Source organism: Lissotriton vulgaris, unplaced genomic scaffold (assembly GCF_964263255.1).
Source record: "Lissotriton vulgaris unplaced genomic scaffold, aLisVul1.2 SCAFFOLD_2271, whole genome shotgun sequence".
Taxonomy (NCBI): Eukaryota; Metazoa; Chordata; class Amphibia; order Caudata; family Salamandridae; genus Lissotriton; species Lissotriton vulgaris.
In genome coordinates this window covers 60,390-85,745 of record NW_028255033.1, presented here as the reverse complement: position 1 = coordinate 85,745, position 25,356 = coordinate 60,390, and the positions used below count along the sequence as shown (strand labels likewise).

The following is a 25,356-nucleotide window of genomic DNA, read 5'->3' as shown; positions in this document are numbered from 1 at the left end:
TGTTCCGAGTTTATCCCTCTCAGGGTCAATAGCTCTATTCTGTATTTCAATTGTATTTCGAGTAGTGCCACACTCCAAACAATGCTTTTGATTATTTTGCTCTTGTGCTGAGTATCTGATAAAACTTGTAAGTTTATCTCACTGCTTGTTCTTGTTATTTCCAATGCTTTACTAAATTGTAAAGCCAGATGTTCTAGTCCAGGGCACATTTCACAAATGTAGAAAGTCTCAGACATAACAAATCCTGTCACCCAGTGTCACACAGCCGCTGAGTAGATCCAGAACTGCAAGTCTCTCTTTTTATTTTTATTTTATCAGATCCCCCTCTTCCCTGAAGGGGACAGTGTGGGATCAAAGCATCACCTCCAGTGTTGTCACCAAGGTTGGGTCCAGGTGAGTGCATGACAGTTTGCAGCCCTTTATGTGAAGGCACAAACCAGCCTATTCAGTTGCACATAGGGCAGAGCCCAGCTCTGCCACCATCCTGACAGTTTAAGACCCTCCATTCATGCCTAAGCTATCCATTGTGTGTGTCTGTCTGATAGAAACAGACAGAGTTCAACTGACAATTACACCCAGTCAGGTGACCCAGGACAGGCTGCAGGTAACAAATGGCTAAGGCAGGGAAATATAAACTTTTTTAAAGTGGCATTTTCAAACCTGTGAGCAAATATCCACATTTAGCATTAAATAAGAACTTTCATTATATTTACAAAGATACTACACATGAACTGTTCACCTGTTCTCATTCAATACTTAGCACTTATTAAATGTAATTCCAATGCAATCTTATGATTGAGTAGTGAAAAATTAACTGAGGAGTTTGTTCACCACCTGTTCATTTAAAACATAAAGGTACATTTACAACATTTTTGTTACAGTGCACCCTTCCCTATATGCAACCTAGGTCCTACTTTAAAGAGGACTTCCATGTAATAAAATGGGAGTTAATATTTTGCAAAGGGGGTTAATATGCCAATGGCAGTTTAAAACTGTATTCTAGCTGCAATGGCAGGTCCAGGACATGTTTTAACAGATTTTTGCGTGGTTGGCACAGTAAGTACTTCAGGCTGACGATTAGAATTTAATTTACCAGCCCAGGGCATATTTTGTATCCGTTTACTAGGGACTTATAAGTAAATTAAATATGGCAATCCAGCATAAGCCAATTCTATCATGTTTAGTGGAGAGAGCACAATCACTTTAGCAATGGTGAGCACTGGAAAAGTGTATAAATATTAAGACCTTGAATTTTTTTTTCTATCAAAATAGGAGGGGTGAAGGCTAAATGTTTGGGAGAAGACCACCCTAAGAATAACAGGTTTATCAATGACGTATGGTAAAAATGCATTTAAAATTCAGTTTAAATAGTTTAGTTTCATTTTGGTTTAGGTTTATTGGTTATTGTGTAGATTAGCTGTGCTTCTATATTAGGGGTGTTGCTATTGATTCTAAGAAGTATACTCCTTTGCTGAAAATAAAGAACTTTTCTTTATATTGTACCATGTTGTAAATTCCATTGTTTGGTTTACAAATTGTAGATGCTATATGGGTTACTGATTGCCCTTAGCTCTTGGTCGCTTATATGACCTTGTAGAGTATAGGGTAGGTTCTCCCTATTGTATATTTGAAGACATTTGCACCCTTCCTTTGTTGGTTTAGGCTTCTGGAGTCATGGAGCTGTGATAGATATTCCCCCTATAATTTTAAAGTTAGGTTGCCGTTTGTGTCAGAAGAAGTGCAATCAGCCAACCCAAGTGTCTGTAAAGTAGTCCTTCACTGGCATATTTATCGGGATTTGGCATAGATCAGTGCATCAAGTCACCTTGCTGTGCTGCCCTGAGTTGTTTTTGTAAGGGAGCGGCATCTTCCTACACAGACACGTCCCCAGGTTTACCTGGTAAATGTGGCGATGCATCTAAATCCATGAGTGTTGTGTGGGAGCACCCACCGCAATCCCTAGTGCAGAGTAAGACAATGCTGCAATTTGCCCTACCTTGCCTTACTCAATATCCATGAGGACATTCAAAGCTACTGAAAATGGGTTTGCATGGCCTCATCAATACGATTTATTGGTTTGCACCGTCATTATCTCACAAAACCAATTGTTGTTGTTTTCTATATTAAGCATTTGAGGGTGGGTATACAGCGTGGGTATACAGCGTTTTATACAGCACTGTTGTAACCTGTATTATAGCGCTTTACACGCATAGCGCCACTGTAACTTTTTGCATAATTTAGCGCGACCTCGCTCAGGCTGTTGGGATAATATTTCCCTGTGTGTGTACATTTGTCTCTACTGCTCACTCGATCATTCTTGTTTGGGTCTGTGCTTTTGGTAGGATTGCATTTCTCTCTCGACGCATTTGGGTTTCTGCTGCCCCTGTCTGCCTTTCCCCTTTGACCCTCCATTTTGTTGTTGTTATCCCCTGGCCCGCCCCTCATCCACACTACCGCCTCCCTGCTGCCCGTCCCACGCTCCGCCCCCTCCACTGTCCATTTATGTCAGATGGTCCCACGCGCAGCGTCCACGCGCTACGGCCCCGCCGAAGCTGCGCCAAAGGTAAGCCCGTCTACGCCCGTCCGCGCCTGGACCGCGCCCAGCGCCAGACCCCCTGGCCCCCGTCCCTCCCACCCCTCCCGCATTACATACGATGCCACCACCCTCCTAGCCCTTAACCCCGGCCGACTCTCCAATTGCGCCCAAGCCGCTCCTGGACACACCCATGGACCCTTCACTTGCTACTCCTGCAAGTTCGACGGCACCAAGAAAAACTCCTCATCCACAATCTCACATCCGAGATCTGACTCCAACCACCTAAAATGCATCCTGCTCAACACCCGCTCAGTCCACAAACACGCCATCGACCTCTGGAACCTACTAGACACCATTTCTCCCGACGTCGCCTTCCTAACAGAAACATGGATGAACACCTCATCAGATCAAGACATCACCATTGCCATCCCGGAAGGATACAAGATCATCCATAAGGACCGCACCGACCAAACAGGAGGAGGCATCGGTATCATCCATATGAACTCCATCCGAATCTCAACAAGCTCAGACGTCAACCTTACCAGCGCCGAACACCTTCACTTCCAGATCCACACCGACCCCGAAACCACACTCAGAGGCACACTCCTCTACCGACCTGCAGGACCCCGTGCACAATTCAGCGACGTTATCACTAACTTTATCACCCCACACGCCCTCCCTTCCGAGGAATACATTCTGCTGGGAGACCTCAACTTTCACCTAGAAAAGAGCAATGACAGCAACGCCACCTCCCTTCTGGACAATCTCGCCAACCTCGGACTCAAACAACTTGTCACTACGCCCACCCACATCGCTGGGCACACACTCGACCCTATCTTCACCTCCAGCAAACATGTCTCCTTCAGTCACACCACTACTCTCCATTGGACGGACCACAGCTGCGTGCACTTTATCCACAAAAAAACCACAACTCACAACCATCTTCGACCTACTATGCGAAGAAACTGGAACAAAATCACCATCGACCAGATCTCCTCATCGCTTCTCCAAAACCCCCCTGCCCACTCCTCAAACCCCGACCAAGCAGCCATTAACCTCTCCCAATGGCTATCCAACAGCGCAGACATCCTAGCACCGCTGAAAAAACGTCAAATCAAAATAGGCAGCAACAACGCATCCTGGTTCAACGATGATCTTAAGAAATCCAAGAAACTCTGTTGCTCCCTTGAAAAGGCCTGGAAAAAAGACCCAAACACCAGCACCAGGGACGCCTTCAAGAACGCCACCCGCATACACCACCAACTGATCCGGACTGCCAAGAAAGCTGCATTCAAAGACCGACTAGACAACAACACCCACAACAGCAAGGAATTATTCAACATCGTCAAAGAATTTACCAACCCCTCAGCCAACTCCAATGACATCACCCCTTCTCAAGCCCTCTGCGACTCCCTAGCTTCGTTCTTCCACGACAAAATCGCTGACATCCACAACAGCTTCGATAACCGACCCGGAGACCAACTCACCCAACCTTCTGCAGAACCTTCACCCCCCTTGAATATCATTAATGACTGGAACCCAATCTCCACTGAGGACACCATCCGCCTAATGAACTCCATCCACTCAGGATCCCCCACAGACCCACGCCCTCACCACATCTTCAACAAAGCAGACTCCATCATAGCACCGCACCTTCGAGACGTCATCAACTGCTCCCTGAACTCCGCCACCTTCCCGGAAAGCTGGAAACACGCAGAACTTAGCGCCCTTCTGAAAAAACCCACAGCGGACCCCACCAAACTCAAAAACTACCGCCCCATCTCGCTCCTTCCATTCCCAGCCAAAGTCATCGAGAAAGCTGTCAACAACCAGCTCGCCGCCTTCCTCAAAACCAACATATCCCTCGACTCCCCACAGTCCGGCTTCCGAGCCAAACACAGCACGGAGACCGCCCTCATCGCAGCAACAGACGACATTCGAACTCTCCTGGACAATGGAGACACAGTCACCCTCATCCTCCTCGACCTCTCCGCAGCCTTCGACACAGTCTGCCATAGCACCCTTCTACAGCTCCTCAGAAACATCGGAATACAAGGAAAAGCACTGGAATGGATCACCTCGTTCCTCACCGGAAGAACCCAGAGAGTCCGCCTCCCACCATTCAACTCAGAGGCCACCGAAGTCATCTGCGGCGTACCCCAAGGGTCTTCATTCAGCCCCACCCTCTTCAATGTATACATGAGCCCCCTCGCGGCCATCGCACGCCAACACAACCTCAACATCATCTCCTACGCGGATGACACTCAACTGATCCTATCACTCACCAAAGACCCTAACACCGCCAAAACTAACCTACATGAAGGAATGAAACAAGTAGCCGAGTGGATGAAGCACAGCCGTCTGAAACTGAACCCAGACAAAACAGAAGTCATTATCTTAGGCCCCTCCCCCTCCGCCTGGGACGACTCTTGGTGGCCAGAGGCCCTTGGAAAAGCACCCATCCCGACGGACCACGCACGGAACCTGGGCGTCATCCTGGACTCCTCACTCTCTATGAACAGACAAGTCAACGCCGTTTCATCATCTTGCTTCAACCTTTTCCGCATGCTCAAAAAAACATTTCGCTGGATCCCCACCGAAACCAGAAAAACGGTCACTCATGCACTGGTTACAAGCCGCCTGGACTACGGAAACACCCTATACGCCGGTATCACCGCAAAACTCCAGAATAAACTGCAACGCATCCAGAACGCATCAGCCAGACTCATTCTAGACATCCCGCGTAAAGACCACATCTCTTGTCACCTGAAAAACCTCCACTGGCTCCCTGTCAATAAGAGGATCACTTTCCGACTCCTAACCCACGCACACAAAGCACTTTATGAAATTGGACCCGAATGCCTCAACACACGTCTTTCCTTCTACACCCCCCCCCGTCAGCTACGATCCTCCAACCATGTCCTTGCTACCGTACCTCGCATCTATAAAACCACCATGGGAGGAAGATCCTTCTCCTACCTCGCAGCTAAAACCTGGAACTCACTCCCCACTCACCTTCGGCTCACTCAGAACCATCTAGCCTTCAGAAAGCAACTTAAAACTTGGATATTCGACAAATAACTCCCCTCCCTCCTTCAAGCGCCTTGAGACCCTCTGGGTATGTAGCACGCTATATAAATCTCTTGACTTAACTTGACTTGACTTGTATAGCTGGAAGCTGGCCTGTGATGAGTAGTGGGCTCCAAGGAACTACTACTTGCCTCTTCTTTTATTGCATAGTACTATGCATATATACATACATTTGGAATTTATCATTAAGACAGTTGTACATTTTTCATTTTCCACCTACCCCACCCACCCCCAGGGGCTTGTGAGAGCCTCAGACTCTGTTTGCTTTACATGCTAAACACTCCTATATTCCTTCTCAGCTACTCATGCTTGTTGCAATTTTAGCAATCTTAAAGAACCCAAAAAGAACAAGAATTCACATAAATCACATACTTTGTGTAGAGCTCTTCGCTCTGAAACAATTAAGTGGAATGTGCAATAACATCAACATCGAAACTTTCTCCTTTTCGATTACCGACTTTTCTCTACCCATTCTGTCAGTGGTGCCAATATGTTTTAGCCTTTCATTCGTGCACTTATCCCTCTTCTTGTATAAACAGCCTTTTCTAAATTATAAATTGCCAGAAAGCGGGAAAGCCATTGCCGAAATTCTGGGGGATTGGAGTCCATCTAAGCAGATGCTATATACAGTCAGAAAACCGCCATAACAATAAACACCAAATCTTGTCCAGCATTCCCCAGTTCTTCTTTCACCACCCCCAGCGCAATCAGGCTTGGAGAAAGGGAATGCTATATTTCTAGAGCTTATTTAAAGAACTTGTTACTCTCTGATCTATCAATTTGCTCATTCCATTTCAGCAACCAATGTTCCAAGTCATCTTCCACATTGAGTTGAAAGAACTATAGATAACCTGGACTGACAGGTACCTGTTCTCTACCAGTTTCTTAAAAAAACCCTTACTTGAAGATATTTGAAGAAATCTCTCCAATCTATCTCAGGCATCTCTTTGAAATTTTCAAAGAAAACAAGACCTTCTAAAGAGAAAAAGGACCCAAGTTTGGTCAGGCCTGCCTGCCCCCATCTTTTAATCATATGATCCTTAAAAAATTCTTGTAGATTTGGATTACTTATTAGTGGTGTATAAAAATTAAGCCTGCCAATACCGATTATTCTCCAAACAGTTTTCCAAACTTCGAACAGCCCAGTAATGTCTTAAAAAAACTTTTTTGGTAATGATTATTATTTATGTCTTAAGACTAACTTAAGACAGACTTAAGAGAGACTTAAGACAAACTTAAGACAGATTTAAGACTGACTTAAGACAGACTTCAGAGAGACTTAAGAGAGACTTAAGACAAAATCCTAACTTTAGTCTGTCTTTAGTCTGTCTTAATTTTGTCTTAACTCTGTCTTATGTTTGTCTTAAGAAAAAAATTAGGAAACAATCCTAACTTCTGTGAATACCAAAAGTTAAGTTCGTTCTATGAATACCAAAAGTAATAAGTGCATTCTGTGAATGCCAAAAGTAGTAAGTGCATTCTGTGAATACCAATTTAGTAGTACGTTTAGGATTGAGTCTTAAGTTCATTCTGTGAATCGGGCCCCAAGAAAATATTTAAGGGATCAAGTCACAGCACACTTGTGAATGTTCTATGCTCTGTAGGAAGCCAGGTATGTTGATCTTTATGGATTTGCTGCTGGGCTAAAAGTAGAGAGAGATTCTTTACTACTCATTCCTGGGAATTGAGCTCTAGCAGTTCCAGGCTTGAGTTCTCCCATTTAAGGTCCTTTCCGAAACCCACCAATTCAAAGTGGACATTCTGTGAACAGTTAGGGAGGCTTTTCACTGTTGTGGATAAAGAAGGGAGGCTTCATGTTTGTGTGACCTTGATTCTCATTTTTAGTATTTCTTCACAGTCTTGCACTTTTTGTGACACTGATAATTTCTTTACAAATAAGGAAGCATTACCTTGAATGGTGAATTTTAATAGATCAGTCTTCCGGCACTCTAATACAGCCCATGCAAGTTTGGAATATAACAAAAAACACCAATATCATCCTACCTGCCAGGGCTTCAGATGTTGCATGTCGGCACAACTGCTGTTCTGGAAGGGTCCCATCCCCGGTGTGCATGAGATCAGGTCCTGCAGAGCTTTCACCAGGGCATACACAGCCAGATACATGTGATAAGTAAAATTCATGTCGGACAATCCAAACACTGACTCCAGATCTTCAAGCACCTCTGTGCCAGTGCACTGCAGCTCCCCTTCCTTAGTGTCCACTGGCCCTGATCCCAAAGTGCTGGCATTGTTTGACCACTTACAACCAAACGCTGCCTCCCAGAAGGAATGGATGAAAATATCTTCTGGAAACTTTGAGGGGTGAAGGCTCTCTAGGAAAGGCTTGAGTTCATGCATGCCTGGGGTATGGAGCACTATAACCATGGAACCATTCAGTAGTGTCAAAGAGGACAATGGATAATTTTGAGGAGTTTTTGATAATCCTGGGAAAATCCATATTATATCAGTTACATTCAAGTCACTTAGTTCCTGCAGAAATGGTTTCAGTTCCATCTCAAAACAACTGCAGAAGATAACCCTGGCAGAGGAGCTCCTTATCCTCTCGGCGATGCTCCTCATCTTTTCCTTTGAGTACGTGACATGGATTTTCTCCCAGAAAGACACGCAGACCCCCACATTCTTCAGTTCTTCCTTCAGCTCCTTACTCCACCTGTAGAAGACGTCATTATTATCAGACATAACCCCTATCCAAGTCCAACCAAAGTGATTCACTAACAGTGCAAATGCCATAGACACGGGTCTCATGGGAGGTACAGTGCGCAGAAATGATGGAAACTGAGCCTTGTCACTCAGCACATCATGCGCTGCTGCATAGCTGACCTGAAAAGAAGCAAAATGAACTGTCCAATAATATGTGAGCAATCAGCATTTATCTGAGCTTTAGCTTTACAACATTCAAGGCAGAGAGTGGCATTTTAAATTTCAGGAGTTGATGAGGCATCACACGCTAAAACATGCAGAGAGTTTTAGGAGCACCAAATTTATAAAAACATATATTTATAAAGCATGAACCTAGCTGAAATGCCACAAGGCAGTGTATGGCTTCAAAAGCAGAAAAACAGTACATTTATGATGGAGCTGGCTGGTTTCTAAGACTAAAAGCAGATTTTCACTGCATCCCTCCACTATTCCTTTTTAATTCAAATAACATATTACCACGTCTACCACTAAAATTAATTTCGAATTTCCCTGTATTAATTCCCCAATAAACCTGTTTGGGTAACAAAGTAGCATGCTACCCCCAAAAAAGTGTTTTAAAACCTCATCAAGGGGATCAATCACTATATAAATGCAAACCCTTCCCGCTCCCACCCCTCCACTATCCTTTTAAAACCAAAGAGCAGACTAACATGCCCATAGCTCAAATTAATTTCATACTTTCCTAGACTGATTCGGTAAACAGACATAATATCGATTCCAAAATATCGTTTAGACAAAATATCGAGTAAAAAATATAGACTAGCCAAAATATCGACCAGACATAATATAGACTACAAAAATATCGAGTAATATCGATATTAATAGCCAAAATATCTAATCAAAAATATAGACTAGACATAATATCGACTAGATAGAATATAGACAAAAAAAATCGAAAATAAGGTAGTTATTAATAAATATTAATAATTGTGTAATATAAATCTGTAGCGGGTTGTGGGTTTATAGGGGAATAGGGTGGGAAGTAATTTAATTATAATTAATTAATTATGTCAATTATTAATAATTGTTAATTAATTATTAATTGGTAAATAATTAAAATATAATGGGTAATTATTTATAAATATTTAATTGATAAATAATTATTATTTAGTAACTTATTTTCTGTAGCGGGTTGTGGGTTTATAGGGGGATAGGGTGGAAAGTAATTTAATAATAATTAATTAATTATGTCAAATAATAATAATTGTTAAATAATTATTAATTGGTAATTAATTAAAATATAATTGGTAAATAATTATAAATATTTAATTGATAAATAATTAATATTTACTAAATTATTTTCTGTAGTGGGTTGTGAATTTATAGGGGGATAGGGTGGTAAGTTATTTAATAATAATTCATTAATTATGTAAATTAATTAAAATTGTTAATTGTTAATTAGTCAATAGTCATTTTAACCCCTACGCTATCCAGTGCTTTCCCTACTGTTGCACCCCCTGGAGTGGGAATAGTAATTTTAACCCCTACGCTATCCAACGCTTTCCCTACAGTTGCACCCACTGGAGTGGGAATAGTAATTTTTACCCCTACGCTATCCAACGCTTTCCCTACTGTTGCACCCACTGGAGTGGGAATAGTAATTTTAACCCTTACGCTATCCAACGCTTTCCCTACTGTTGCACCCACTGGAGTGGGAATAGTAATTTTTACCCCTACGCTATCCAACGCTTTCCCACCTGTTGCACCCACTGGAGTGGGAATATTAATTTTTACCCCTACGCTATCCAACGCTTTCCCTACTGTTGCACCCACTGGAGTGGGAATAGTAATTTTTATCCCTACACTATCCAACGCTTTCCCTACTGCTGCACCCACTGGAGCTGGAATAGTAATTTTAATCCCTCCGCTATCCAATGTTTTCCCTACTGTTGCACTCTTTGGAGTGGGAATAGTAATTTTTACCTCTATGCTATCCAGCGCTTTCCCCACTGTTACACTCACTGGAGTGGGAATAGTAATTTTTACCCCTAAGCTATCCAACGCTTTCCCTACTGTTGCACCCACTGGAGTGGGAATAGTAATTTTTACCCCTGAGCTATCCAACGCTTTCCCTACTGTTGCACCCACTGAAGTGGGAATAGTAATTTTTACCCCTACGCTATCCAATGATTTCCCAACTGTTGCACCGACTCAAGTGGGAATAGTAATTTTTACCCCTGCGCTATCCAACGTTTTCTCTACTGTTGCACCCACTGGAGTGGGAATAGTAATTTTTACCCCTACGCTATCCAGCGTTTTTCTACTGTTGAATTCACTATAGTTGTTACAATAAATTTTAATCAATTTGCTATGCTACGGTAAAAATATTATATATGTTTAGTTAATAATATGTATTTATATGTATATATATATATATATATATGTTTTTTATTTTTTTTTGTAATTTACATTAATTATTTATTAATATTACATTTATTTAATCATTTTAACTAAGTTTATATTAAATATATTTATTTTTATATTAGTTTTAACTTAATTTAAAGAAATATAAAAAAACGATATTTTGACAGTCTATATTATTTACAGTCGATATTTTAGAGTCGATATTTTTGTACTTACCTGTATAAAGATAGAAACTCGATATTTTGTCCCTCGATATTTTCTCATCGATATTTTTGCAAGTCGATATTAATGGGCTCGATATTATTTCAGTGATCCGACTGATTCATCACTAATCATTTTTGGGTTCAGGATTAGCGTGCTACTCTTTGAAAAGAGCTTCAACATCTCCCCCGGGGTAGCAAGCGATGTATAAATGCAAACCTTATCCTTCTTCTATCCCTCCACTATCCTTATCAATCCTAATAACAGAATAAGATATCCCCAGTTCAATGTATTTCACTCTACTAATTCACCACAAATCCTTTATGGATACTAGAGTAGCGTGCTACTTGCCGAAACATCGATCCAACATCTCATAAGGGGTAGTAAGTGCAATTATATTACAATAAAGAGTATTATGTGAAATCAGGTCTCTTAAGCTCTTTCCTAAATTGGAGCATTGATGGAGCATTCCTGAAGGAATCGTTAATTCAGATACCTGGTTCAAAGGTGTAGAAAAGTGTAGAAAGGTGTCGAAAGACTGTATTTTTCTGTATCTGGTCTGCGGGCATCTTGAAGGGATGCATGCTGAGATTCACTGGATATTGCAAGAATTTCAGCTAGATATGCGAGAATTCCTGTAGTCATGGGTTTGTAGATTAGGGGTTTGATTCCGATCCGGTAAAAAAAATCCCCCGTACGATTCATATTCGTAGCCGTTTCCGTACGACTCATAAACACACCGTACGACCCGGCGAGTACGATCCGGACCGGTTGATCAGGACGTTATTCGTACGGTCCGCATTAGGTAAGTGCGATTCGTACGGAATAGTGCTCAATCACATACACACCGTATGCCGTGTACCCCACATGATCGCAGGGGTAAGGCGCGTACCCCGGCGATCATGGGGGGTACGCGGCGTCCCCAGGGGGGGCCGTTCTGTACTTGTTTCGGTGCGAACTATGCGTTTACGGCTGTTTCCAGCTCCCGTAAAAAAAAGCGTTGTACGTTGCGTACCCGACACGAATCATACTTGCTGGGTCGTAAAAACCAGCCGCGAACCGTAGCGATGTCACGTACAGCGGGTTCCGAGTGAGACTCGTACGGATATTTTAGTCGTACGGAGTCCTGTACGACTCGTACAGTCTTTGGCTCCTGGTACGGATCGTACTTCGTCGTACGTACGGGGACGTGTACGGGTACGATTCGTACGGGGAAAATTGGCCGTACGACGATTCGGAGCGCATTTTACCGGATCGGAATCGAGCCTTAGATGTTGCAGCTGGTTTTGAAGACGGTGCATGTAAGCAAGTGGAGACAATGGAGTTCCTTCAAGGTGGGGGTGATTTGGTCATATTTCTCCTGTCCTTAATAAGACTAAAATGTAGGCTGTCCTCAAATGGACAGTGTATAGTTTTGGGAGGATGTCCCAAAATGAGGGCTTTCTGGCAAAATGTTTTTACTTTCTTTCAAAGTTCGAGAGTTTCAAATATAGGTGTGGATTGCTGGAGTATTAGTGAATTTGGATAAATTTATCTTCAAATCAAGGCCGAAGGAGCTCCATGAAGAGGTTGAAGATGACCTGTGACAAGATGGAGCTCCGGGGAATTCATCAGGTGATTAGGATTTTATATGACCTGGAGATGCCAATGTGAATGAATGAACATTTTGTGGATATGTAGGAGGGCAACCAGTGAAGGATGATTTGAGGGAATCCCATTTGAGACTAAAATCTAGGGTGCAGGTGTTGACAATGTCGTAGGAGGCTGAGAGGTCTAGTAGCAGCAGGAGTCAGGGTCATCTTCATCTGTGCTCAGAGAGGCATTATTGATGCCTTTAGGATAGTTGTCTTCCTGCAGCAGTGTGGTCTAAAGCTAGACTGATAGCGATGTAGGTGATTGAATGCAGTTGATGCAACTATGATTTTGTTTTTGAGGACTTGGCTGATTAAGAGTAGATGTGTAATGCAATGGAAGTTGGTCAATAGTGTCTGGGGCGGGTGTCTTCAGGAGTTGAACGATCTTGCCCTTCTTAAGAGCTCTTGGAAATCTCCCTAAAGCAAGAAAAACATTTCAATGGTGAGTAGGGGTGATATAATTTTCCTAGAGAGGAATTTGATGAAGGATAAAGTTGCAATATCCATCTTGTAGGTTGTCACTTTGAGTCATTGAGATTGCTAGCCCAGTCTTTGATATATTTTGGTTTGACGCATGCCCAGTGTTTGATGTAAGGAGTGGGTGCAGCATAGGAGAGTTAGACAGGGTGTCATGTAGTTCTTGTTATACAGAATGCTCTGCATTTATTGGCAGCTTCATTGTTGTTGTTGGTATAGTTCTTGGCTTTTGATGGTCGGGTGAGTTATCTACATAATATGCAGAGGGACTTCAGTAGTGGGAGATCATCTATGATTTTGTTACTGTTTTTCTTCTGTTTTCTTTCCTGTCTATGGCTGGGGCGTAATTGTCAGCCAGATATTTTGAGTACCAGGATGATGCATGGATCAGCTTTCACTTTTGTGTTTGAGTTGGAGGTTGGTTGTTCATATGGTTTTGGAGAAATGTATGGAACGCTTTAAAAGTGTATTGATCTTAGGCATTAAGGTGGCATGGCGAGACAGGAATTGAAGCTTTAGTGTAGAGATGGAGAGTTCTTCAAAAGATCTAAATTAGTTGATATCTTTCGGTTTGAAAGTGATGTGTTGGTTGAGCCGCTGAGCCGTGTGAAAAAGTTATCGGCCTATTCTAGGGATATGATGAGCTTTTTTGGGATAGTTGATAATATAGAGAAAATGTGCTCTGCCATTTGACCTTCGAAGTGTGTTGACCGAGTAGCATGGTGTGCTGATAAGATTGTAGGTGGTGTATCCTGTTTTTTCTATGCTTGAGCTGCCTGCAGCGATGAAGCTACTGAACGTGCTGGATTGGGTAGGATGGGTAGATGAAGTTGTTAAAGAGATATGAGAGTTTGACTATGAACTCCTTGTTATATGTAAGATGCCTATAGACAAGGTGGAAGGTGGTGGGCTGGATTGCATAATTTGGGAAGTGGAATATGATGAGTTCAATGGAGTTGTATGTGGCTTTATTGCCTAGGGTGCAGAACCAAGACCACTTACAGTTGACACTGAGGGGCCAATTACGATGGCAGGCGAACTTGAGTCCGCCCGCCATCGTAGCAGTATCGAGACCACCCGCCTGTCATATAGTGGTCCTGCATCCCTAATTATGATGCGACTGCCACCGCGGAGGTCACATCTGGTTATTTAACATTGCTGCTGGTACAGCTGCTGCTGCACCCGCTGCAATGGCAAATGGCCATGTTGTGCATTTCCCTGCACTACATGGCAAGCACTGCACAGTGCCTGCTTCCTTGTGCATGGAAATAGACCTTGCCCTGTGCACATCTGGCCCCCCCAAGAGGGGGCTCGTGGTGGGCCCCCCAAAGCCAGCTTCCGCCAGCCTTTCCACAGCAGTTCAACCGCCATGGAAAGGGTTGCTGACGCCAGCATTGTGATTGGGCAGGTGGTGCCTGCTAGACACCGTCACCATATCCCCGGTCAGATCCGCTCTGCCAGGCAATTGCAACAATTGCCTGTAGTGGAAGGGTGGTGGGTGCTCTTTGAGTCCGCCACACTTGTGACATGATTCCCCCTACCATCCTAATATGGCGGGGGAAAATAGGAGCCAGACGGTGGAGGGAATGCCACCGTCGGCCAAGCAGTTGCGGTCTCTCCGCCATCATACTCTGGTTTTTATGACCATGGTCCGTGTGGATTTTGTGGCGAATAACTAGGATGTATGTTAATATAGGGCTGGGCCATGTTTCTGTGATGAAGAATGCATCAATGTTGTGTTATGTGATAGGGTCTGTGAAGTCTGGAACATGAAGCACTGCAGAGCATGGGTTCATGTTCATTGGATGGAGCTTGGATTCTGTAGTTTGAGGGTGTGTTGTGGTTAGTGAGAAGTACATGTGGTTTAACTATGATTTGTGAGGATATACTGTCAGTGGTTGTGCGTGAAACATCTGGGTGGGTTTACAAGAAGAGGTAAGAATCTACTCAAGAGATTGCAGTGGAGCGGGACCAGCAGACATTTCAAGATTTGGTGGGGGAGTACCCTTATACTAGCTAAACCATCCGCTAAAGGTTAAACTAGCACTTGGTCTCCTCCTCTTTACAAGCAATTAACCAGGATTGAAAAATTAACATTGTAACATAACAATATACAAAAATCAACATATGAAGTCATTGAGAAACTAAAAACTTTAGATCAAAAGATCAGTGCAGTGCAGTGCTTCTCAAAAGGCAGTAAAACGATAAATACTCCTCTTCAGAGATTCTAGAAAAACCATAAATGAAAATGAAAAATAGATTTCTGATGCCAACTTTGCTTCAATTAGAGTGGGACTAAATCAAGTCAGATTAGACTCTACCAGGGTACAACCAACGGACTGTGCCACCTGTGAAACCATTTATTTTATTTCATTTCTTAGATCTATAGTATAGGTCTTCCGGTTTAGACCATCTTCTTTCCTGAGTAATGCATAATTCAATTAAACAGAAATCACAAGCAGGACAGAAACTAGGTGGAACTATCCAGCCACATCCAGCATTTTATAGATGTGTCAACTCTCTACAAATATCACTGTTAGATCTCATATACATAGCATACAATATATTTGATGATACCGTAAGAGCCCTATATGTGCATTTCAAGCTAAGATGGCTTATCAGTTGCAAGGAAATAACATGATGACTTGTAAAGACTTGCATGTTTCAAATTGTTGCATTAAAAAAATATTGTATTTTGTAATACAATACTCATGGTTTAACTTGAGAAAAAAATCATTTTGTCACTCTAAAACAATCATGCATTATACTTTAAGGTGCTAATTAGAAAAAATAAAAGCAGTTTCATTGATAGAAATAAACATAGGGCCAACACGAAAATGAAGGAAGGGAAATGTCCATGTGTGTGGCTATCAGGACACCAATTATTTAACTTTACATCATTGTAACCCATTGACATTGATGTTTTAAAGTTCCTCGCCATAAGGGTTGTCATGTGTTGGGAGTTCACATGCCCTGAAAAAAAGTTCAAATTCCTTTGGAGTGGCTCTTTGTTGCTGGTCACCCTTTGATGTATAGTCAGTTGATAACTCAGTACGTGGTTTCAATGGTCAATTAAAAATACTTTTCTTCCCTCCAGATGCATTGAAGGCCCACCAGAGATGCACCAATTCTTGTCAATTAGGTCATGTATATCTACAGTTTTGAAGAGTAAGAGTTTCAAAAACCTTTCAAGCATTCAGAAGCTACTAGGGGACACAGCCAGCATTCAGTTTTTTATTGCCCAATTCAATTGAATAAAAGCCTTTAGCTGGGTTTGGCCATGTTATAATCTTGCAACTAGTCAAATGCAGATGAGAATATTTTTTATAGGAAATACACATATTTTGGACATATTCATAACATTGTCTACTACCCATAATGATTTTAGGAATATCCTGACCCCCTATATATTGTCAGGGGTCTAAACAAGGACCAATTTGGGTGTAAAATCATTTTTGTAAATTTTATTTGGCCTTAAAAGTATAGGTGGTCCAGTGGATCAGCAGCAAAATTGGAAAAAAAGACGAGTGGGCTCTTGCACAACTTTTTCAGGTGGGCCAAATCCTGGGGGCAGTGTTTTTTAAATTACTTAGGGGTGCCCATGCGGCACCCCTGCTCCCTGGGGTTAGTCCTCACCCCGGGGCTAACAATAGTGAAATGATGCAGAGGAGCTATTTATTAAATTAGTGTCATCAGTGATGTCACAGACGAGTCCATGAACGATGTAGTATGTGAAATCATAAGCAGTGCATTGCAGGAGCATAGGTTATAGTTAGCTCAGGTAACTATAACTGCTGAATTTCACTGGTTTTGCAGAAGTGAAATCTGAGCCTAACTATAACGTCCCTTCAACCTTTCGTTTTTGTATAATATCTTCCTGGGTTAATTTTAGACTCTGGATTTCTGTCCAAAGAAAGTGATTCCTGTGTCCAGATGTGGAATCCCTTCAATCTTTGAGTCATCGTGGTTTCCCTATCACTCTTTCTATCATTTCCTGCATTCTTCAGGATTTGGGCCCAATGTCTTGGGCATTAAATATTGCTCATACAAAACGACCTCATGAGGGATGACTTGTGCAGCGATCCCTTGTAGGATTGGAGGGGATAACAAACTGTTCCAAAGGTCGAGTCTTTTTGATTGCTAGCTCACTTGCAGGCTTAGATAATTTATGGCTCAATATATTAATAGAAGTGGTGCTAGAACCAGATTTCAAAGATGTTTAGAACAGTTTGCCTAAGTTGAAGGATGACACTGCATTGCATATTTCAGGGGTAAAGTTGGTCTGCCAGCAAAGTCTACAGTGCCATAGAATGTGAAAACCTGTAGATACCATCATTAAACTACGATGCAATGAAGTTGTCCCATAGGCAACTGTTCAAGAAGTCATCTGACATTGTCAACAGTAGCGAGACTTTACAATCTGGCTTCATCCATGGGAAAAACTGTGATGACAACTTTGCTTCATTCATGACCCTACATCCCCTGTACTGCAATAAGTCTATATACACTCAGGTATAATGACTATCTGAAAAAAACCCATCAAACATAGGCAGAATATTAAGCATCATCTTAGAAACCACAGAAACTAAATTCCTTTGGCCTTAACTGTTGCAATGAATCTGCGTTATTTGTGTAGAGATTTATGGCATGGAGAATATGTTCTTGGTTCTTCTTTGAATTTCTTATAAAGCTCATATTGCACAGAAAACACAAATATACAACAAAAGATGACAAACAAAAACAATTACAAGAAAACCAAGACCATTAAACTCTTACAATATCTCAATAATCCATACCTCAGGAACACTGTAGAGGTCTAGTATCGAAGCCATTGCGATGGAAGTGGAAGACATGCCACCGCCAACAAAGCCAATTAAACTGAGCAGAGGCTGGCATAGGAAGTTTGGCACCGGCTTCTCCATTCCGGTGAGGATGGAAAGAACCCCTTCCACAGCTCTCTTCTCTGACAGACAGGAGTCATAGACCCTCAAAGCCAGGGTGATGTTTGGAAGCAGATAGGGGTTCTCATTTACCTCAGTGACAGCAAAGTGCCCCACGGTAAAATAGACCGTGGGGCACATTTATCAAGGGTTTTGCGTCACCCTTGCACCACGCAAAGGCTCACAGGGTAACATAAAACAGAGAATGAGATGGACCAAGATATGCAACGTTACCTTGTGTGGCTCTGAGTGGCTTGGTAAATCTGGAATAACTAAAGGTGTCCCAAGTCACTGCCTTGCATTAGTCTGCTCCAGAGAGGCTTCCATGGGTGGAGTGTGGGCGTACCTGAGCACCCACCCATGTATTTAGAGGCAATGCCAGATTTACCATCAGTGGAAGACCTCGGAATGTGTCAGAGTGTAATGACTCCAAAGGGGAGGCATAACAAGGAGAAATACCTCTATTTCAGCACACGTTGAAAGAGGAAAAAGCCTTGATTAATTGTTTAGGTGGAGGAAAGTGTTTCTTCCTGCTCAAAAATAACCCTGCCTCTAATGTAGGCACACTTTGACCTTGGTGCATAGGTGCCTGTATTGGAGCTAAGCAGCAGTTTGTGCGACCGTGCAAGGAGAGCAGGGATATGTCATATCTTGATAGATATGGTGCATTCCTGCTCTAATCCCGTTCACGCTGCTCAGCGCGGCCAGGTGTGTTGTTACCGTGCATTGCATGAAATATTGCTATATGTGACCCACAATGTCTTGAGAGCTGGGAAGAGGTTCACTGATTGTTACACACATGTTCTCTTGCAGTCCTGCATCTTATGAATTATCTGCTTTCTCCAAGTGTTGTCCACTTGGTGGAAGGAGGAAATATCAGGGACGGGACTGGGATCAAGAAACATATTTACAAGAAGCTGTAATTAGACACGTCTGTTCATCTGATGACTTGTGAATATTAATGGCCAAACACCATCGCAGTGGGTTTATGACAGACAGTGGGGGAAGATCCTACTCTTAACCCAGAGGAGACTGCAGTGAGAGGAGAGACAAGCAACACCACTCAAAGCGACAGATCCTCTTCTTATCCCCAACTGAGAGGATAGATATACACCCAGACTCTGATACGCACATCCTGTTCTTACCCCTGACCATGGACTTGCCTGCGAGAATAGACATACATCTCTACTCACATGGATAGATCCTGGTCCTAACCCAGCAAAAGTTTAAATACACACACCGACACTTAGAGACACAAGGTCTCACCACTCTCTCCTTACCTGTGACAGGTGTCTTGCTCTGGTCTCTCCGTGTAGCTGATCTCACTCTGTGTCACTCCAGTGTAAACATCAACAATGCCCCCAAGAAGAAGCTGCCCAGGTGTGGAGAGGGCTTCTAGCTCCCAGGACGTCAGAGTGCAGGCAGATCTCACCAGTGACTTTAAAGTGCAAAAGCTTAATATGATGATCAGATACCCATAGAGCTCCATGTCATGGGGTGACTCAAAGCTGCAAGTCCATGATAAGCCTCTCTAAGGAGGGTGTAGGAGGTGAGTTAGGCATTAGTGTCAAAATGGCTGAAACCACCAAGAGAGCCTGCCCTGATGTTCAAACCTGTCACTGAGTTAAAGCCCAACTTTCAAGATGTGCCCAATATCATCACAGGCTGGACCGTTCCTCATCAACCCTGAGAATAAGGCTGAAAGGACACCACTCCCAGGTACCAATACAAGCATCTTATAAAAGCAAAATAATGACATGTTTCAGTGCACCTAATGACACATTGGACGTCCCCATTTCCCTGAGAGGCTAACACAGGTATTACAGAGGTGTGACCAAACCTCCCTCATGAGAAGTAACACTCACTTGTACTTTCCAGAAATTGTGGCTCACACCTGGGGCCCTAGAAGTTCATTCTCTGAGGAGGATGCAGACCAGAGCAGCCCAAACTCAGCTGAATGTAGAGAAAAATCCATGAAGTTAAGGTAGATACATAAAATGAATGGCCAATAGTAATGAACAGATACTTACCTTTCATGCTGCTTGCACTTTGGTGAAATAGTGCTTTTGCTGATTTGATTATTACTAAGACGTCAATATCGCCTCACCCATGCACCAGCATCTACATTAAGGGCGCTATTTATTGCCACATCGCGCAGTGCAGCAAGCCACCTTGCTGATGTGTGCTATGTGACAGGGAAAGGACAGAATTGCACTGTATTTTAAAGAATACGGTGCATTCCAGTCTTTTTCCCTGTGCTTGTGCCATTTTGCGCACCTACTGCCAACTGAGGTACCTTCAAATTTGTAAAGAGGATTATTTTGGTGCATGAAGTGGCACCTTCTTCCACACAAACAATCCTATGAGTCATTTTTCTCTTTGTATTTATACTGCAGAATGCAGCAAAAACTAAAAGTGGTAAAAAATGAGGAGAAATAAAGATATTTCTCCTTTGTTACACCTCACCTGGGATAGTGTACCAATCTGGCACATTCCGTGCCTACCACTACCGGTAAATCTGGGAATACATCAAAATCCATGGATGCTGTATGGGAACACCCCCACAACACTCAAGGAAAGCATCTTTGGGACAGAGTACCACTAGGCAACGCTTCCGTGTGCTGCTCAGCGTATCTCTTCTGTGACTGTGTCCGACTGCCAGCAAAGCTGTAGCAGCCAAGCAGCACTGGTGATCTCCTAAATCACACCTGGTTTATTCATCATTAAACTCCTCCACTGGCTTCCTATAAGGGAGAGAGTTAAATTTAAAGCCTTGTGCCTAGCCCACAAATTATTACAAAATCAAGGCCCTCCCATTCTTAGAAAATTTATCAAACCCTATAAATCCTGCAGATCCCTCAGATCGGACACAGAGAATTTCATCAGCGCCCCTAGAGTCAGGAGGGCACGCACAGGTGGAAGGCGGTTCACAGTCCAGACCGCAAGCCTCTGGAATGCACTCCCTCGCGACCTGAGAATTGAATCACACTACCTCCGCTTCAGGAAGCGGTTGAAGACTTTTCTTTTTCCCCAATGATCCCTTCCCATCCGAACCACTGTATCCCCGTCCCATCCCTCACTCCCCCTCCTTCTGGCCCCCCGTGTCAGGTTTAGGGTAGGGTTCTTAGCGCTGGGATACCTACGGGTGACTACGCGCTCTATAAGAGTTTTTAATAATAATAATAATAATCATCAGCATCAACCAGCATTCTACACTATGAGGTTCCAAATGTGTCAAGAGACCTATACCCACAAAAGTCCAGGACTTGTTAGGGGGGAACACTTGCAGGAGAAGAATGAATAAACAAGGTGAATAATGCATTAATTACCAGAAGTTCAGAGGAGTTCACAAGCTACGGGATACATGATTCACCTTGTTTATTCACTTCTTCTCCAGCATGTTGTCCTCACAATTCAGTACATCGTCCCCGCTCGAGAAAATTCTACTTTCTAATCGGCTTTCCCACACGGCGGCCCACTTGATCTGTGCACATGCTTTAACATGTTTTAATGTTTATTTTTGTCTTCTACTACTTGATATTCAGTATTAAACGAACATGAATGACAATGTTTGCACACAGGCATGTTTTTTATTACAGTCCTGCGGATGATCCCATTATTTTTCCCTAAGGGATCGAAACGTCGTCAACATCTAAATGTTTTGGATCACAATTTGCAATGGTACTCTATTGTAAATTAAGTCTGAAAAACAATATTGAACACATACTTAGTGTTCTTGCCTGAACCCTTTCCAAACGCCCCTTTCCCCACAATTTATGTTGTCCATGTATGTTCGTGAGTTGGATGCAGGTTCTAGCCCACCTGTATTTGTAATTGATATTTTTCTTAAATACCTATTGATGAAAACATGTTGTCCGGCTTGACATAGAACATATTGTCTATCTAGCATATGTTACCCAGTTGCTCCTTAATTCTTTTTTTCTAGGGACCACTTTCTTTAGTAATACCTGTAGTGGTGTTGGCATCTCTCCCCCGGGTTTACAGTAATATAAATCCTAACAGCAGTGTTGGTGCCACTGCCCCCCATATATGCCATGTGGCATGTATGGGGGGGTGTGAACCAGTATGCCGCAAAGTGAGCTTGTGTTCCCATGAGGCACAGGGTCAAGACTGATGTGCATATTGCTGGGTCCAAACTGGGGTGGCATAGTGGGCAAAAGAACAATGGATTTAACCTGGATCTCTTGACTGGGGAAGAATGTTTGAATCATTTAGCATTCTGTCCATCATTTGTTGCAGTTACGCAAAGTGGGCCTGGGCAGAAAGATAATACAACTCCAGGGCAGGAGCTTCAAACTCACCCCACAAGAAGGGTAGTGTTAGTGTTTCTAGTTTGATCTGGGATGCTTACCACTCCAAGCTAATTTTAATACTGGAGATTTAAGCGTTTTAAAGAAAATGTAAACTTGATTGTAAGGTATACTGATGAATAAGTATTGTAACTTAGGAAGAATCACCAACTTCATCAGGGAGATTTGTCCCACCGTAGACAGAGGAAAAGCAATCCATCTCGAAATGGATGCCCTCTAGCTCTCCAGACGCCTCCCGTAATTAGATCTGAATAATTCCAATCAGTCTTTGGAGGAGACTATCCACAGATACTTCACATCAGAGGGAAACCATACATTCGGATAATCCAATGCCTAAGAAAGGGTGGTATCCATGAGCGGAAATATTTGAGATTTCTCCCAGTTAATATTGATCCCTGACAGTGTGCCAAAGGCTTTGAATTCACATAGTATGGGGTTAAGACTTATCTAGGGTTCCCGAACGTATAAGGTGAAATCGTCCGTATAGAGAGATACCAGAATGTGTCTGGTGGGGTAGCAGAGAGCCCATTTGAGATGATATTGATGTAATTTAGCCACAAGTGGCTGAATGGCCAATGCATACAACAGGGGCGAAAGCTGAAACCCCTGTTGTTTGCCGCGTGTTTGCTGCGTGCAAGAAGAAATGGGGGGGTGTACTCCGATTATGAGGACTCGATAGTTGATACAGTAGGCATATCCATGATAGGAAGTCAGATGGTATTCCTTGGAGTTTTCTAAACAGATAGTCCCACTCCAACGCGTTGAATGCTTTTGATGTATCCAAAAATACTCCAACAGCTGCAATCTCTGGGTCAATGTCCTGCATTATTGCAAAGAGAGCGCGAAGATTCATGAGCGGTATTGGGACCAGGAATAAAGCCAGCCTGGTATGAGAGACTGGTCTGAGAGCACAAGCAAATTTATGAGAAGGCTCAACCTGTTGGATAATAATTTAGCTAAGATTTTTATGTCACAATTATTCATAGAGAGTGGCCTATATGACTTATATCTATTAGCGGGCATCCTCAGCTTTAGTAGCGAAATGATAGCCACTTCTTGCATGGTTGGGGGAGAGTTTCTACATGCTTGGCCTCCTCATATACTTTCTTCAATATGGAGACTAGGTATTCAACATACTTTTGGCAGAATTCAGCCTGTAGCCATCAATTCCTGGGGCTCAGCTTGACCTGAGCTACATGATCGCTGCCCGAATCTCATCCTTCTCCATCTCATCAGAGAGGAAGCGCTTTGCGCCTCCCAATCAACGCAAGGCTACCTGCTCCAGATATTATGACAGTGAGACTGGTTGTTGTCTGTTTGTGGAGTGGATGAGAGAGTAATAATTTGTGAATGTTTGGAGAATATAGGGAGTGTCCTGAAGGGTCACGTCTGCGGTCCCATGAATTTTCATTACATAATTAGAGAATCAGGTTTGCAAATCTAGTCAGCTACTGTTCTTTCTGGCCTTTCTCCCTCGCCAGACCAGTAGGACATCAAGTATTACCACAGAATAGGCATTCATACTCTGCAGTAGCTGTACACCTAGTCATCTCCAAGTTGTGTTGCTGTTGTTGGGAAATGGACAAGATCCTTCTCCATCCACTTTATTTCCTCTTCTATCCGATTCAGTGTGGATCACAAGTATTTCAAGATCCCACCTCCCTTGGCTATGCAGCTCCCTCTAATTGTGACCGTAGAAGCCTCCCATACTGTTTTCAGGTGTTTAACTAAGTCTGTGGTATGCTGAAATAATTTTTGTATTTCTTGCAATGTCTCTGTATGGAACACTATGTCTAGTAGTGTATTTGGGCTTGTCGTGTCGGTTCTGAGCTCCGTCACCCATTTGAGACAGTTGCCAAATTTATAATCCCACTTAAAGCAGTTAATATACATATAGTAAAGAGACGATACATAAAAAAGTTTTTGAATTACACCTTTATTTAGTCTGTCTAGCTCCCAGTACTATTTTGTGCCTCCAGAGGTACTGTTCATAAAAATAGTCTGATATAGCTGTTTTATTATTAAAATAGGAGTACTAAGTTCATTCACAGATTGGTAGGGTTTGTAGTATGTAGAGAATGTTGCAATCAGTTTCAATGGTATTAAACTGCACTGTATTATATTGGAAATATTACAAACGAATAGGTTGCAATGTTATATTTTACACTGTGAGGGACATTTGAATATAAGGGAAGACAGGTGTCATGCTGCGAACCCGTTCAGAATTTGCACAGATGACATTGAGAGTAAATAGACATTGTGTATGTTTGCATGGTTAGAATGATTTGATCATATTTTGAGATATAATCTAAACAGTGTTTGTGCCTTAAAATTGGGTACACTGCACTGTGTTAGTAGTTAGTGAGTAGATGCTACTAAAGGGATGATTTATTGCTCGTTGGTATGAAATAAAGGTGGAAATAGGTGGTTCTTTAGAAGAGATATTTAATAAATGTGTGAGAGATAAAAAAGAAAAAAAAAAGGTAATACATTTTCTGTATGTTTTTTTCACACTAGTAAAGTAACTGCGTTATAAGTGATGAACATTGTTAGGTTGTGTCTCTGTGCTGAATATACGCAGGCCTTTAAGTGGGCCGGGTCTTAACTGTGCTGTACACTAGTGCACCTTTTAGATATACACATACACTCAAAGCCCTGAATATTCCTATATTAAAGGAATCGTAGATTAAAATTTAGGAATTACACCTCTGTTTACTCTCCTCATCCCACATTTTCCATTTTGTGTAGCCAACAGTAGTGTTTATAAAAATTATATAAATTAAATAATAGAGCTTTTTCGAGTATAAAAATGGCACTTATACTTTTATTGTCATGTTGGTGGGATCTGTAGTGTACAGAGAAGGTTGTAATGAGTTTGAATGGTACAAAAGGGACGTGACATATGTTTAAAAGATTACGTGGTTTTAAAATAAGCTGTCCCTAGGCTGCTGTAGAGAGCAGGCGCACCTACTCCCTCTCCTGACCCACGGAACATGTGGTTGGCACTCTGAATAGGTATGCTGTTTCTCCAAGGATTCGGAAAAACCCAGGACGAAGGAAGC

At 42.5% G+C, this 25,356-nt stretch overlaps 1 protein-coding gene across 1 annotated transcript in view; it reads right to left on the bottom strand.

The window, feature by feature from the left end:
* The window catches only part of LOC147659342 (vomeronasal type-2 receptor 1-like), a 42,002-nt gene extending 24,057 nt beyond the window's left edge, over positions 1-17,945 (bottom strand). Inside the window, exons 1-2 of the mRNA XM_086951831.1 lie at positions 17,820-17,945; positions 7,631-8,467 (exon numbers count right to left, since the gene is read on the bottom strand). Coding sequence (XP_086807957.1) covers positions 7,631-8,467; positions 17,820-17,945 — 963 coding nt within the window. The remainder of the gene's footprint in view (positions 1-7,630; positions 8,468-17,819) is intronic.
* Positions 17,946-25,356: the final 7,411 nt, after the last annotated feature.